Genomic DNA, 16,666 nt, shown 5'->3' on the forward strand with positions numbered 1-16,666 from the left:
TGTCACCACAAAAAAGACGCTTCGCAATGTTTTCTTTACAAATTAAAACTTACATTTATTAAAAAATATCAAATAAGTATCAAAAGTCGCCTGAAATATCAGGGAATACTTGTAAAATATGTTCTTCCCAATGAAGGAAGGTTTATGTGCTGCCTGCCTGTGCGTGGGAAGAAATTTAGACTATATCAGCGGCACTGCGGATTTCGATTTTTATTCACAAATATTGAATGAAATAGACGTAAGATATTTATTATTTCCTTTTTTAAATAAACTAAAATTCATTTAAAATCAGTTGCGAGACCAACAGAATTGTAATTATGCGTTTAACGCATATTAAAAAATACCAAATACATCTTGAATTTTTGGACTGTACTACTTACCTCAAAATATAAAAATATTTTGTGACTAGCTTTAGGCTGCCGCTTGAATTGTACCTAATGTCCTTTACAGTACTCCACACTATGTACAAACTTTCATTGTGATCTGTGAAGTGGTTTTGATGTGAAAGACTGACAAACAAACACACTTTCATGTTTATAATGTAAAAAGTAAAATAAAAACACCTAGTAAAATTTCGAAACAATTGTTTGTTTCCCTTGATAGAAATAAAATAATAGAATTAAATACCTATTTATTAGAGCATAAAAAAATTTATTAAAATTAAGTGTCCTTCAAATCTATAGATGCACAGTCTAAATAAAGGTCTAAATTTCAGGTATACAACACATCCACAATGCACATCCCCGTTTGCTGGGAATGCCGGGCGTTAATGCGAAGGCTGAGGAGGTTCAAGTCGCAAGTGAAGCAGTCGTACCAGCTGCTCAAAGAGGCACATGAAGTAAGCTCAGGCTACTAATAGCGTCAGAGTGTTGTTAATTATTTGTATTGTGAAATTTTAAGATTTTTGTGTGATGCTAATAAACTTTTATTAATTCATAATAATATCTACATACATACATATAATCACGTCTATATCCTTTGCGGGGTAGACAGAGCCAACCACGTTCTAGCCTAAGCTAAACAATGCAAGTTCAACAATTTGTGCAAAAGTAATATGTGCCAATTATTGTTTATCTATATGTTTTTTGTCTCTGTTTACCGGCAAGGGATATAGACGTGATTATATGATGCCAAAATTTTAATGCCAAATAAAAAAATTGCAATAATCAAATAAATGTAATTTTTTTATGAACTGTTCAATATAATTGGTGGTCGTTGCATGAAAATTGTATTGTAAAAGTTTTTTTTTTAATTTCAGAATGGGATAGAAAACCTAGTCCGCCCCCCGCACTTGTCCGTACACAATCTATGCCTGATTTCAGTGCCCTTTGATGACATTGTCCCCAAAGTGGAACCTGAGTCAGGTGGGTTTTATCAAGTATTACTAATGTTGTCGATTTACCGTATCCGTGGCAGCCTAGACGAACATATCTTGATCAAATTTAGGACGTCCTGGTAAAGGGTCAGGTCAAAAGTACCTACCCGAAACCGCCGAGCTTGCATGAAGAGAGTTATGAATGTGGTTGAAGCGAAGGAAGTATGCAGAGATCGTGGCAAGTGGAATGAGGTAGTCTCTGCCTACCCCTCCGGGAAAGAGGCGTGATTTTTATGTATGTGGCAGCCTTCATGTCTGTGGCACAGCAGGAAAATACAGGAGAGCCTTCGCTGGTACGGCCACAACTTGCGGAAACTGGCAGACTACTTGGGGAATGGATGATGAAGGGTCAGCCCAGCAGGACAGCAGTCTTGAAAGATAATTAGGCCACGTTCCGCTGTAAGGCTTAATTATAGAATTGAGATTCAAATAGTGACAGGTTGCTAGCCCATCGCCTAAAAGAATAGTCCCAAGTTTATAAACCTATCCGTTAGTCGCCTTTTATGACATCCACTCTGAAAAGAGATGAGAGTGATCCTATTCTTTTTTTTTCTATTTAGTTCAGTGATTATATTACCCTGATGGTTATTGGTATTTTTTTTATTCTGATGGTACAATAAAATGCCTTGTTTTTTTTTTCTTTCTTCCAGAGGCCAGCAAAGCGGATGCGGAAGTGAAGAGTGAGCCGGAGGATCACGCGGAACATTGCGAGGAGACGTTCGTCAACGACCTGTTAGTGGAACAAGCCGAGCCAGCGGAGCAGCCCGCCAAGAGTAAAGTGAGGAGTACATACATACATACATCTTTAATATAAAAATGAATCGCTAAATGTGTCCAATTTGGCCAATTTTTTTTTTTTTAATATTCGTCGATGCTCAAGGATGGTTTTTACGGCGAAAAAATACCAAATAATTGCCTAAAAAACAGTCCTTTTCTTTCTATAATATAAAAATGAATCGCTAAATGTGTTGGTAACTGCATAACTCAAGAACGCCTGGACCAATTTGGCCAATTCATTTTTTTTAATATTCGTCGAAGCTCAAGGATGGTTTTTACGGCGAAAAAATATCAAATAATTGCCTAAAAAACCCTTAAAAACAGTCCTTTTCTTTCTATAATATAAAAATGAATCGCTAAATGTGTTGGGAACTGCATAACTCAAGAACGCCTGGACCAATTTGGCCAACTTTTTTTTTTAAATATTCGTCGAAGCTCAAGGATGGTTTTTACGGCGAAAAAATACCAAATAATTGCCTAAAAAACCTTAAAAACAGTCCTTTTCTTTCTATAATATAAAAATGAATCGCTAAATGTGTTGGTAAGCGCATAACTCAATAACGCCTGGACCAATTTGGCCAATTCTTTTTTTTAAATATTCGTCGAAGCTCAAGGATGGTTTTTACGGCGAAAAAATACCAAATAATTGCCTGAAAAACCCTAAAAACAGTCCTTTTCTTTATCCCATACAAATGTTTTCTAACTAATACGTACAGTCAATTTGAGCTTTATTGCTAACTAGAGGCCGCCCGCGACTTCGTCCGCATGGAAACCCTATCAATCCCGCGGGAACTCTGGGACAAAAAGTAGCCTATGTGTTATTCTGGGTCTTCAGCTACCTACATACCAAATTTCATGGTAATCGGTTCAGTAGTTTTTGCGTGAAAGAGTAACAAACATCCATACATCCATACAAACTTTCGCCTTTATAATAGTAGTAGGATGTATAAAGTTCACTGTTGTCTAAGCAATGTAGGTCTAATAGATAGGAACAAAAAACTGTCATATTACAAATGTTTTTGACAGAACGAAGTCTGTCGGGTCCGCTAGTACATACATAAAATCACGCCTCTTTCCCGGAGGGGTAGGCAGAGACTACCTCTTTCCACTTGCCACGATCTCTGCATACTTCCTTACATCCTACTAATATTATAAATGCAAATGTTTGTGAGTATTTCAGGATGTCAGTATGGATGTTTGTTAGATGCTCTTTCACTCAAAAACTACTGAACCGATTACGATGAAATTTGGTATGTAGGTAGTTGAAGACCCAGAATAACATATAGGCTACTTTTTATCCCGGAGTTCACGCGGGATTGATTCCACGCGGAGGAAGTCGCGGGCGGCCTCTAGTATTATACAGTGAGAGTATTCATCCACATTATATAGATCAAGATCTACCCCATAGAAATCGTTATAACCACAATTATAGATCTGCCAAATAAGAACTGCACGCTTTTTTTACGTAATTATCTAGTATTTTTAATGTTTTCCACTTGACTGGAAGAGTTCCCTTCATGGGATAAGTCCGTCATTGCAAATGAATTATTTCTTTTATAACTTAACATGTATCACGTCTATATCCATTGAGGTGTAGACAGAGCCAAAAGTCATCAAAAGCTTGACAAGCCACATACAGCTGTTTGGCTTAACGGTAGAATTAAGATTCAAATAGTGACAGGTTGCTAGCCCATCGCCTACAAAAACAAACTCAAGTTTATTAGCTTTTCCCTTAGTCGCCTTTTGACATCCAAGGGAAAGAGATGGAGTGGTCCTATTCTAAGTGCTGAGAAATCAGCTCAGTAAATTGCTTAGTAAAAGAATACATTAATTTAAAAAAAATTACGCATTAATATGCATTAGTCTTTAAATGACTAAAAGGTCATTTGCAACTGTATGTTGTACTGCACTGTATGCTCTGTCTATCCCGCAAGGGATAAAGACGTCACTGTATGTATGTATTTATTTAACTTACAGGCAAAAGAAAAAGCGAAAATGAAGAAAACCGAAAAAAAGACTATAAAGAAGAGAGTGCGCAAACGGAGGAGGAAGAAATCTGTGTCTTCGGAGTCCATAGACAATGTAGATGTAGGCATAGACTGTGATACGAGGTCCGTTGAGGCGGAGAGAGAGGGAGTGGAGGAGGCGAAAGAGAAGGGGGAGAGGGAGTCGGTCCAAGAAGGAGTTGGAGAAGTGAGCAGTTTTATTTATACTAGTTATTTTTAAACATATCTACATACATACGTATGGTCACGTCTATATCCCTTGCGGGGTAGACAGAGCCAACAGTCTTGAAAAGACTGAATGGTCACGTTCAGCTGTTTGGCTTAATGATAGAATTGAGATTCAAATAGTGACAGGTTGCTAGCCCATCGCCTAAAAAAGAATTCCAAGGTTGTAAGCTTATCCCTTAGTCGCCTTTTATGACATCCATGGGAGAGAGATGGAGTGGTCCTATTCTTTTTTGTCTTGGTGCCGGGAACCACACGGCGATTTTTTTTATCCAGCTTTTAATTTCCATTTCTGTGGCAGTTTCGGTAAATCCTCAAATCTTACCATACATGCATACATGAAATCATGTCTCACTCCAGGCAGAGACTACATGTTTCCACTCGCTACGATCTCTGCATACTTTTTTTCGCTTCATCCACATTCATAACTCTCTTCTTGCAAATACGTGGGTTATTTTTGTAACAAATTGTAATGTCCGTAGCGGCCTTCAAGTCTTGTCGATATCCTCTGTCTACCCCGTCCGGGATAAAGACGTAACGTATATTTTCCAGGAGACGGTGGCGCCCCCTCGCGACACGGAGCGGCCTCAATGCGTGGAATGTGGGAAAGTGTTCAGTTCGAAGAAAACATACCGTTATCACCTCAAGTGAGTCTATACGAGTATATTTTTAACTTACATACATAAAATCACGTCTATATCCCTTGCGGGGTAGACAGAGCCAACAGTCTGGAAAAGACTGAATGGCCACGTTCAGCTATTTGGCTTAATGATAGAATTGAGATTCAAATAGTTACAGGTTGCTAGCCCGTCGCCTAAAAAAGAATCCCAAGTTGGTAAGCCTATCCCTTAGTTGCCTTTTACGACAGCCATGAAAAAGAGATGGTGAGTGGTCCTATTCTTTTTTGTATTGGTGCCGGGAAATACACGACCACATTTTAACCACACGGCAATATTTTTAACCCCCGACGAAAATTATAGGGTTTATAGGTGGGTGTGAATCCCGCGTGGAATTGGTTCCAGGGACAATTTACCACATATGAAAATAAAGTAAAATAAAGTAGTGGTCACCTGATGGGTAGAAGCCCTCAAGGATGAATAATTTTCCCCGTTTTTTTTTCACATTTTCCATTATTTCTTTGCTCCTTATAGTTGCAGCGTGATGTTTTATAGCCTAAAGCCTTCCTCGATAAATGGTCTATTCAACGCAAAAACAATTTTTCAATTCAAACCAGTAGTTCCTGAGATTAGCGCGTTCAAACAAACAAACTGTTCAGCTTTATAATATTAGTATTTATATGAAACGTCTGTTGCAGCGTTCTACATAAAGGGCAGAACCGCTACCCGTGCCCCCGCTGCGGAAAAGTCTACCAGTGGAAATCCAACCTGGGGCGCCACATGAGAAGTCACAAAGTAAGCAGATCTATATTATACTAGTACTAGTTTAAAAAACTAGTATTAAATGTGCACTAGCGCACTACTAGTATAAAATCGCATTTTGTACTAGTATAAATACTAGTATAAAATGCGATTTCACGCTGATCTGGAAGCGTGCCAGCTGTTTCTCGTGCTTACGTCATACGTGCATACATACATATATTCACGTCTATATCCCTTGCGCGGTAGACAAGAGTCTCGAAAAGACTGATAGGCTATGTTCAGCTATATGGCTTTAAGATAGAATTGAGATTCAAATAGTGACAGGTTGGTAGCCCATCGCCTAAAAAAAGGATCCCAAGTTTATAAGCCTACCCCTCAGTCGCCTTTTACGACATCCATGGGAGCGAGATGGAGTAGTCCTATTCTTTTTCTATTGGTGCCGGGAACCACACGGCACGGCACGGCACTACTAGTATAAAATCGCATTTTGTACTAGTTTAAATACTAGTATAAAATGCGATTTCACGCTGGTCTGGAAGCGTGCCAGCTGTTTCTCGTGCATACATACATATATTCACGTTTATATTCCTTGTGGGTTAGACAAAGACAACAATCTTGAAAAGACTGATAGGCTACGTTCAGCTGTTTGGCTAAATGATAGAATTGAGATTCAAATACTGACAGGTTGCTAGCTCATCGCCTAATAAAAGAATCCTATCCCTTAGTCACCTTTTACGACATCCATGGGAAAGAGACGGAGTCGTCCTATTCTTTTTTGTATTGGTGCCGAGAACCACACGGCACCAATTGTTTCTCTTTTCATGCAAATTGTAGAAGTCAGTCGAGGGATAGGCTATTAACCTTGGGATACTTCTTCTTGGCTCCGTCCTTTCCTTTTACAGATTTCTCACTTCGATTCGCAAAACTACTTCACCGTAGGTGAATTAGTTCTTTTCTGTGTTGGCTGCACTCGCTTTTCATTAATTTGTAGTACCCTAAAAATAAATTTTATAAATTCTTTCTAGAGTCTTGAGTATGTAGGTCTAAATATGTATGTTTGTATTATTTGATTTTATTATATGTATGTATAATTGTATGTGATCCTATAAATTAAAGGCTGGCTGGAAGATATCGGAACTCAGGGATTAGTTCGCCTTTGTTCTGTATTTTGTGAATAAACAATAAATATTTACTTACTTCACTTACGTCATTACTTCACTTACTCCAATTACTTCACTTACTCCACCTACATCACATACGTCGCTTCCGTCACTTACTTCACTTACCCCACTTATCTCACTTACTATACTTACTCCAATTACTTCACTTACTCCACTTACATCATTACTCCACTTACGTCACTTACTCCACTTACATCACTCACTCCACTTACATCACTCACTCCACTTACCTCACTCACTCCACTTACTCCACTTACCTCACTCACTCCACTCACTGCACTCCCTGCGCAGGCGCGCGACGCGGGCGAGCTGTACTGCGGCGAGTGCGACAAGCGGTTCGCGTCCGTGGCCACGTTCCGGCAGCACCTGCGCGTCTCCAAGCAGCACGTCACCGAGACAGAGTTCACGTAAATATATACTTACTTATCTTACTAGAGGCCGCCCGCGACTTCGTCCGCATGGAAACCCTATCAATCCCGCGGGAACTCTGGGATAAAAGTAGCCTATGTGTTATTCTGGGTCTTCAGCTACCTACATACCAAATTTCATGGTAATCGGTTCAGTAGTTTTTGCGTGAAAGAGTAACAAACATCCATACATCCATACAAACTTTCGCCTTTATAATAGTATAGTAGGATCACTACATGGTATAAAACGCTAAGTTATTTTAGTCTGTTTGTCTGTATGCTTAAATCTTTAAAATTACGCAAACGGAATTTGATGCGGTTTTTTGTAACAGGTAGAGTGATTCAAGAGGAAGGTTTTTATGTATAATAACAAAATTTTGCACCCGTGCGAAGCCGAGGCGGGTCGCTAGTTACTTATATATCATACTAGCTGACCCGGCAAACGCTAATTTGCAAAGAAATAAAAATTTGTATAGAATTATTAAAATAAATGTTAAGGGTGGACAACCCTTAACACTTAGGGGTATGAAAAATAGATGTTAGCCGATTCTCAGACCTACTGAATATGCATGCAAAATTTGGTTAAAATCCGTAAAGCCGTTTCGACAGAGTACGGAGACAAACATTGTGACACGAGAATTTTATATATAAGATAAATTAGACTGTAAAACTTCCATTAATTTAATAAATAAATAAATATCGCATAGGCTTATTTATTGATAATTGATTGCATTATTGATTTTCATACAATTCCGATGAAAATGCTGCAATGTAAAGATGTGGTTCTGCCTGTGGGTCTGCCTACCCCTCCGGGAATGAGGCGTGTGTATGTAAAATTATAATACACTAGAGGCCGCCCGCGACTTCGTCCGCATGGAAACCCTATCAATCCCGCGGGAACTCCGGGATAAAAAGAAGCCTATATGTTATTCTGGGTCTTCAGCTGGTATGGTATGTTCTGGTATGTAGGTAATACCAAATTTCATCAAAAATACATACATACATACATAAAATCACGCCTCTTTCCCGGAGGGGTAGGCAGAGACTACCTCTTTCCACTTGCCACGATCTCTGCATACTTCTTTCGCTTCGTCCACATTCATAACTCTCTTCATACAAGCTCGGCGGTTTCGGGTACTTTTGACCTGACCCTTTACCAGGACGTCCTTAATTTGATCAAGATACGTTCGTCTAGGTCTTCCCACTCCGACCTTTCCCTCCACACTCTCCTTGTATATCTGCTTAGTCAACCTGCTTTCATTCATCCTCTCCACATGACCGAACCATCTTAACATACCCTTTTCTATTCCTGTAACTACATCTTCTTTCACATCACAACATTCCCTTATCACGCTGTTCCTTATCCTGTCACTCAATTTCACACCCATCATACTCCTTAACGCTCTCATTTCCACTGCATTTATTCTGCTTTCATGCTTCTTTTGCCATACCCAACTTTCACTCCCATACATTAATGTCGGGACCAACACGCCCCTGTGCACAGCCAGTCGAGCCTTTTTGGATAGTTTCTGACTGCTCATAAAGGCATGCAAAGCTCCATTCACCATGTTCCCCGCGTTCACTCTCCTTTCAATATCACTATCATACTTGCCATCTGATGTAAACTTTGATCCTAGATATACAAACTCTTTCACTTGCTCCACTTTTTCTCCTCCAATCAAAATATTACATGCTGTCATTTCTTTCTCCATTTCAAAAACCAGTGTTTTAGTTTTACTTATGTTCACTTTCATTCCTTTCTCTTTTAAAGCTTCATGCATACAGTTTACCATCTCCTGTAACTCCTCCGCTGATGACGCCAGTATAACCTGATCGTCGGCATAGAGCAGACATTTGACGAGTAACTCATTCATCCTTAATCCACTTTTAGACTCTTTCAAATCTGTCAAACAGCTATCCATAAATAGGTTGAACAGCCACGGTGACGCAACACATCCTTGCCTAACGCCTTTCTCAATCTTAAACCACTCAGTGTGCGCTCCGTTTATCCTGACACAAGCACTCGAATCCTCATATAAGGATTTCAGTGCTCGTATTAAGAGACTGCTCACCCCATGCATAGAAAGTGCTGACCACAATTCATTCCTCTCAACTCTGTCATAGGCCTTTTCCAGATCTACGAATGTGCAATAGACTTTTTGACTCTTGGCCAAAAACTTTTTGGCTATGCACCTCAAGGAAAAGACCTGATCAGTACATCCCATTCCCTTTCGAAATCCCGCTTGAGCATCCCATATTTTGTCATCAGTTTCATTCCTGACTCTATTAATCAATACCTTAGCATACAATTTGCCGACGACGCTAAGCAGGCTTATACCACGATAATTTTTGCAGTCCAGCTGTGACCCTTTTCCTTTGTAAAGTGGCACGATAACAGCCTTACACCAATCTTTTGGTACTCGGCCGCTTCTCCAACACAAATTGAAAAGGCAGTACAACTGACTAGCTACTACGCCTTTTCCTGCTTTAAGCATCTCGACCGACACTCTATCACACCCAGCAGCCTTTCCCGCTTTCATACTCTTAAGTGCTTCCACAATTTCGAACATTTCAATTTCGCCTTCCATCTCATTCTCTTTTTCTTCGCTATAGCAGAAATCTTTCTTATTTCCTTCCTTTTTTTCAAATAAACTTTCAAAATAGTCCTTCCATATCTTTAGTACACATTCTTCTCCTTTCACAACGCTACCATCCTGGCATCTGATCCTAGTCAGCTCTCTGGTTATAGTATTTCCTCGGGCTGACCTTACGGATTTCCAGAATACTTTCAGATTTGACTGAAAGTCTCATTCATCAAAAATTCAATTCAAAATTCAAAATTTTTATTCATTATTAAAGGATACTTCATATCGTTTAATAATTGTCAAAACGTTTGATTTCACAACATTGGTTGACGTCAAATAAATTAAATTAATAAATATCATAATCGGTTCAGTAGTTTTTGCGTGAAAGAGTAACAAACATCCATACTGACATCCTGACATACAAACTTTCGCATTTATAATATTACCTAGTAGGATGTTCTCCTCAGATTCATGTGCACGGTATGCGGCAAGAAGTTCGTGAACAAGACCCGTCTCAGGGACCACGTGGACTGGGAACATCTGCACAACATCAAGTTCAGGTGTCAGCTGTGTAATAAGGTAACATATGGTCACGTCTAAATCCCTTGCGGGGTAGACAGAGTCTTGAAAAGACTGAATGGCCACGTTCAGCTGTTTGGCTTAACGATAGAATTGAGATTCAAATAGTGACAGGTTGCTACCACATCGCCTAAAAAAGAATAGAAGTGAAAATTATAATAAGCAGTATTGTTAAGGTATACTTACTTACATGGAAGTTTTAACATTACGAAATTCCGAATACCAAAAGTCTGTGTTCGACGCGAAAAATCGGGCCAGCATAACAGCGTCAATTTTAGGTAAATTATTGGTTCGCTTTGTTAAATCCAAGCTCCGTGGCAGTTTTTGCTAGTATTATTCGATGTAGGTAGAAATAACACTCTCAAATGATCGAAAAATGATATTAATAGAAAATAAACAACTTGTGCTGTTGTATCAAAAAGTTAACCAAGCGTCAACAACAACAATGACCCATATCACCATGTGACGTAATACGTTCTGATTGGCGTTCACAGCGGAGGGGCGAGGATAATATTTATTTGATTTTAATTTGTAAAAATAACAATAATCTAAAATTTTTATGTGGAATTATTTCGGTTTTCCTTGTCTAAATATTACAATTTACGCCCAGAAACATTCATCCATTGGTTTCATTGTAAGTTGACACAAGCCTTTTGGACGCAATATCATTTTCAGCCGTTCAAATGCCACACGTCGCTGTATGTTCACATGCAGAACGTACATCGCAACAAGGAGAAGAAGGATAACCTGTGTCACGTCTGCGGGAAGTCTTATCAGGTCAGTGAATATCATACATACGATCACGTCTGTATCCTTCGCGGGGCCAACAGTCTCATAAAGAATGAAAGGCCACGGAATTGAGATTCAAATAGTGGCAGGTTGCTAGACTATCACACGGTATCGTAGTAACTAAGAGCTTTCATGAAGACAGTGAAGAATGTATTTTTTTTATTAATTATCATTGGACACTTCATATTATAACGTCTATGTATGTATATATATAGAGGTGTGTATGTCGCAGAGAAATGATCAGAGATTTCACGAAATCACGGAAGAAGGTGAATATTCCTATTTAATACATCTTCTTACTAAAAAATTATTAGTGATATGACAAAATACTATTTCAATCTAGTGATATATCATTTTACTCATCTAGGTAAATCTAGTGAAATAAAGAATGAAAAAGGTTCGTGCTAAGTCCTTTTAAAAGTACATAAGTACGTACAACCTAACCTAACCTTTTTTTTTACGAAGGTCTTTCACCTTCGTCTACCCGGCCGGCTACGGAAAGCCGGACGGGTTATGTGGGGCTTGAACCCACTAAAACCACACGGTGCCATCGCCTACCGTTTTCTTGCCAGGAGCATGAACTGCCCTCGCTCATATTCGTGACGCGGCAGCCGCTTCACGGCGGCCTCGGCTCGGCCGCTCTCCACGGAGCGGCCAGCGGGGTGACCCGTCGGCCTTCAATACTACAACCTATCCTAACCTGTCCTCTTTACAAACAAATCCTTTTTTCTGCTCTGAACATGATTCTGGATTGGTGCTAGGTATAACTTCTTCACTCATTTTAAAGCCACTTTGTAGATATAGAAATGAAAACAAAATAATAACAAATCTAAATGCAAAAATAATAAGAAATACAAACACTACGCGCCCTGCGACTGCGAGCGCGGAGAGCGACGCATTTTTCCCGCTTCCACTTGTGTCTGTTTGGGTAGAGAGAGGAAGAGAGATACATTGGACGATTTTTACTCGGAGGTATCCGTTTTTCTGACATTCACTAGATTTAATTTAGTGAAACGACATTTCACTGACTATTTTGTAAGAAGGCGTCGTAAATAAGAATATTCAACATTAGCTGTGATTTCGCGAAATCTCTGGTTACTTCATTTTCCTGCGACATGTATACATTATTTGTTTATCATATACCAGAACGCGGCGAAACTGAAATACCACATCGTGGCGATGCACACGCACGAGACGCCGTACCGCTGCGCGCACTGCGCCGCCGCCTTCGGCTGGTACTCCAGCCTCTACCGCCACGTGCGCGAGGTGCACTACAAGGTAGCTCGCACACTCACAGACACACACCTACATATAGAGCGCCGCCGCCTTCGGCTGGTACTCCAGCCTCTACCGCCACGTGCGCGAGGTGCACTACAAGGTAGCTCGCACACTCACAGACACACACCTACATATAGAGCGCCGCCGCCTTCGGCTGGTACTCCAGCCTCTACCGCCACGTGCGCGAGGTGCACTACAAGGTAGCTCGCACACTCACAGACACACACCTACATATAGAGCGCCGCCGCCTTCGGCTGGTACTCCAGCCTCTACCGCCACGTGCGCGAGGTGCACTACAAGGTAGCTCGCACACTCACAGACACACACCTACATATAGAGCGCCGCCGCCTTCGGCTGGTACTCCAGCCTCTACCGCCACGTGCGCGAGGTGCACTACAAGGTAGCTCGCACACTCACAGACACACACCTACATATAGAGCGCCGCCGCCTTCGGCTGGTACTCCAGCCTCTACCGCCACGTGCGCGAGGTGCACTACAAGGTAGCTCGCACACTCACAGACACACACCTACATATAGAGCGCCGCCGCCTTCGGCTGGTACTCCAGCCTCTACCGCCACGTGCGCGAGGTGCACTACAAGGTAGCTCGCACACTCACAGACACACACCTACATATAGAGCGCCGCCGCCTTCGGCTGGTACTCCAGCCTCTACCGCCACGTGCGCGAGGTGCACTACAAGGTAGCTCGCACACTCACAGACACACACCTACATATAGAGCGCCGCCGCCTTCGGCTGGTACTCCAGCCTCTACCGCCACGTGCGCGAGGTGCACTACAAGGTAGCTCGCACACTCACAGACACACACCTACATATAGAGCGCCGCCGCCTTCGGCTGGTACTCCAGCCTCTACCGCCACGTGCGCGAGGTGCACTACAAGGTAGCTCGCACACTCACAGACACACACCTACATATAGAGCGCCGCCGCCTTCGGCTGGTACTCCAGCCTCTACCGCCACGTGCGCGAGGTGCACTACAAGGTAGCTCGCACACTCACAGACACACACCTACATATAGAGCGCCGCCGCCTTCGGCTGGTACTCCAGCCTCTACCGCCACGTGCGCGAGGTGCACTACAAGGTAGCTCGCACACTCACAGACACACACCTACATATAGAGCGCCGCCGCCTTCGGCTGGTACTCCAGCCTCTACCGCCACGTGCGCGAGGTGCACTACAAGGTAGCTCGCACACTCACAGACACACACCTACATATAGAGCGCCGCCGCCTTCGGCTGGTACTCCAGCCTCTACCGCCACGTGCGCGAGGTGCACTACAAGGTAGCTCGCACACTCACAGACACACACCTACATATAGAGCGCCGCCGCCTTCGGCTGGTACTCCAGCCTCTACCGCCACGTGCGCGAGGTGCACTACAAGGTAGCTCGCACACTCACAGACACACACCTACATATAGAGCGCCGCCGCCTTCGGCTGGTACTCCAGCCTCTACCGCCACGTGCGCGAGGTGCACTACAAGGTAGCTCGCACACTCACAGACACACACCTACATATAGAGCGCCGCCGCCTTCGGCTGGTACTCCAGCCTCTACCGCCACGTGCGCGAGGTGCACTACAAGGTAGCTCGCACACTCACAGACACACACCTACATATAGAGCGCCGCCGCCTTCGGCTGGTACTCCAGCCTCTACCGCCACGTGCGCGAGGTGCACTACAAGGTAGCTCGCACACTCACAGACACACACCTACATATAGAGCGCCGCCGCCTTCGGCTGGTACTCCAGCCTCTACCGCCACGTGCGCGAGGTGCACTACAAGGTAGCTCGCACACTCACAGACACACACCTACATATAGAGCGCCGCCGCCTTCGGCTGGTACTCCAGCCTCTACCGCCACGTGCGCGAGGTGCACTACAAGGTAGCTCGCACACTCACAGACACACACCTACATATAGAGCGCCGCCGCCTTCGGCTGGTACTCCAGCCTCTACCGCCACGTGCGCGAGGTGCACTACAAGGTAGCTCGCACACTCACAGACACACACCTACATATAGAGCGCCGCCGCCTTCGGCTGGTACTCCAGCCTCTACCGCCACGTGCGCGAGGTGCACTACAAGGTAGCTCGCACACTCACAGACACACACCTACATATAGAGCGCCGCCGCCTTCGGCTGGTACTCCAGCCTCTACCGCCACGTGCGCGAGGTGCACTACAAGGTAGCTCGCACACTCACAGACACACACCTACATATAGAGCGCCGCCGCCTTCGGCTGGTACTCCAGCCTCTACCGCCACGTGCGCGAGGTGCACTACAAGGTAGCTCGCACACTCACAGACACACACCTACATATAGAGCGCCGCCGCCTTCGGCTGGTACTCCAGCCTCTACCGCCACGTGCGCGAGGTGCACTACAAGGTAGCTCGCACACTCACAGACACACACCTACATATAGAGCGCCGCCGCCTTCGGCTGGTACTCCAGCCTCTACCGCCACGTGCGCGAGGTGCACTACAAGGTAGCTCGCACACTCACAGACACACACCTACATATAGAGCGCCGCCGCCTTCGGCTGGTACTCCAGCCTCTACCGCCACGTGCGCGAGGTGCACTACAAGGTAGCTCGCACACTCACAGACACACACCTACATATAGAGCGCCGCCGCCTTCGGCTGGTACTCCAGCCTCTACCGCCACGTGCGCGAGGTGCACTACAAGGTAGCTCGCACACTCACAGACACACACCTACATATAGAGCGCCGCCGCCTTCGGCTGGTACTCCAGCCTCTACCGCCACGTGCGCGAGGTGCACTACAAGGTAGCTCGCACACTCACAGACACACACCTACATATAGAGCGCCGCCGCCTTCGGCTGGTACTCCAGCCTCTACCGCCACGTGCGCGAGAACTTAAAATTTATATTTTTGAGAATTGAAAATAGTCATCAGTCACAGCCGATGTGAACGTGTGAAAATCTGTGTGGTATTTGAACCTGTGCCTTTCTGTGCATCACGCATTGAAACCGGGCACCTTACCGAACCGACCACCGACGCTCATCACTCTAACGTCTAATATACCATAGTTACTAAATAGTCAAAATTGCTTAGTAGCAAAACACCCTCATTATTTTGTCTCAGTATCATCATTAGATGCGACAATATTTTTTTTTCGAAATTTTTTAGATTATTATCTTGTTAAATTCTTGCGTCATAATGATAAACAAAATCGAATGCTTGCCAATACTAGTTTCAGCTGTGAAATATTATAAACTCTTCTTTCAGATGAAACTACAACCGAAAAAGTCGAAACGCCCCAAACGAGGGGAGTTACCGCTGCTCCCAGTTCCTGTACACCCCGCACAGCCGTGAGACGTGCCCTCACTAAGATTCACGAAATAATGTCGTCATTGCGTGCTTTTCTTATGTATTTTTAATATAACCGAAAAACAAAATCAAATTAAATTTAACAGTAGTAGAGTAAGAATTTTTAAAAGAAAATTGATTTGTTTGTTCAAGCTAATCTCCGAAACTACTGGACGGATTCGGACGGAAATTCTCCACACTCCAGACTATACATATGCAAAATTTTGTGGAAATATCGTTCTTATAGGTTCAGGAATTTTGACGTCAAAGATGGCCAAATGAACACACGTTCACATTTATAATTTTAAGTATGGATAATTTATTAAAATCAACTAAGTCATGACAAATATGTTATTGAAATCAAATTTAATTCATCAAATCAATTGTTTTAATTTACATACATACATATAACCACGTCTATATCCCTTACGGGGTAGACAGAGCCAACAGTCTTGAAAAACTGAAAGGTTCAGCTGTTTGGCTTAGTGTTAGAATTGAGATTCAAATAGTGACAGGTTGCTAGCCTGTCGCCTAAAAGAAGAATCCCAAGTTTATAAGCCTATCCCTTAGTCGCCTTTTACGACATCCACGGGGAAAGAATGAAGTGATCCTATTAGTTTTTTTATTGGTGCCGGGAACCACAAGGCACAATTTTTTATATTTATACAAATATTGTAATTTTATCCACAATTTTTTTCAGCATCTATAGAACAAGAATTTTTCAGTATTACTTAATTAGGT

The 16,666-nt window shown here is 42.9% G+C and overlaps 1 protein-coding gene across 1 annotated transcript; it reads left to right on the top strand.

Annotated features, from left to right (window-relative positions):
- Positions 1-16,659, top strand: LOC106139370 (zinc finger protein 260). Its single transcript, XM_060952300.1, has 12 exons — positions 1-238; positions 716-838; positions 1,259-1,364; positions 2,026-2,153; positions 4,130-4,345; positions 4,936-5,030; positions 5,699-5,795; positions 7,235-7,350; positions 10,403-10,514; positions 11,190-11,291; positions 12,450-12,581; positions 15,845-16,659. The coding sequence occupies exons 1-12, from the start codon at positions 119-121 to the stop codon at positions 15,929-15,931; spliced, it is 1,434 nt and encodes a 477-aa protein (XP_060808283.1). The 5' UTR covers positions 1-118; the 3' UTR covers positions 15,932-16,659.
- The last annotated feature ends 7 nt before the right edge of the window (positions 16,660-16,666 follow it).

Source organism: Amyelois transitella, chromosome 28 (genome assembly GCF_032362555.1).
Source record: "Amyelois transitella isolate CPQ chromosome 28, ilAmyTran1.1, whole genome shotgun sequence".
Classification (NCBI taxonomy): Eukaryota; Metazoa; Arthropoda; class Insecta; order Lepidoptera; family Pyralidae; genus Amyelois; species Amyelois transitella.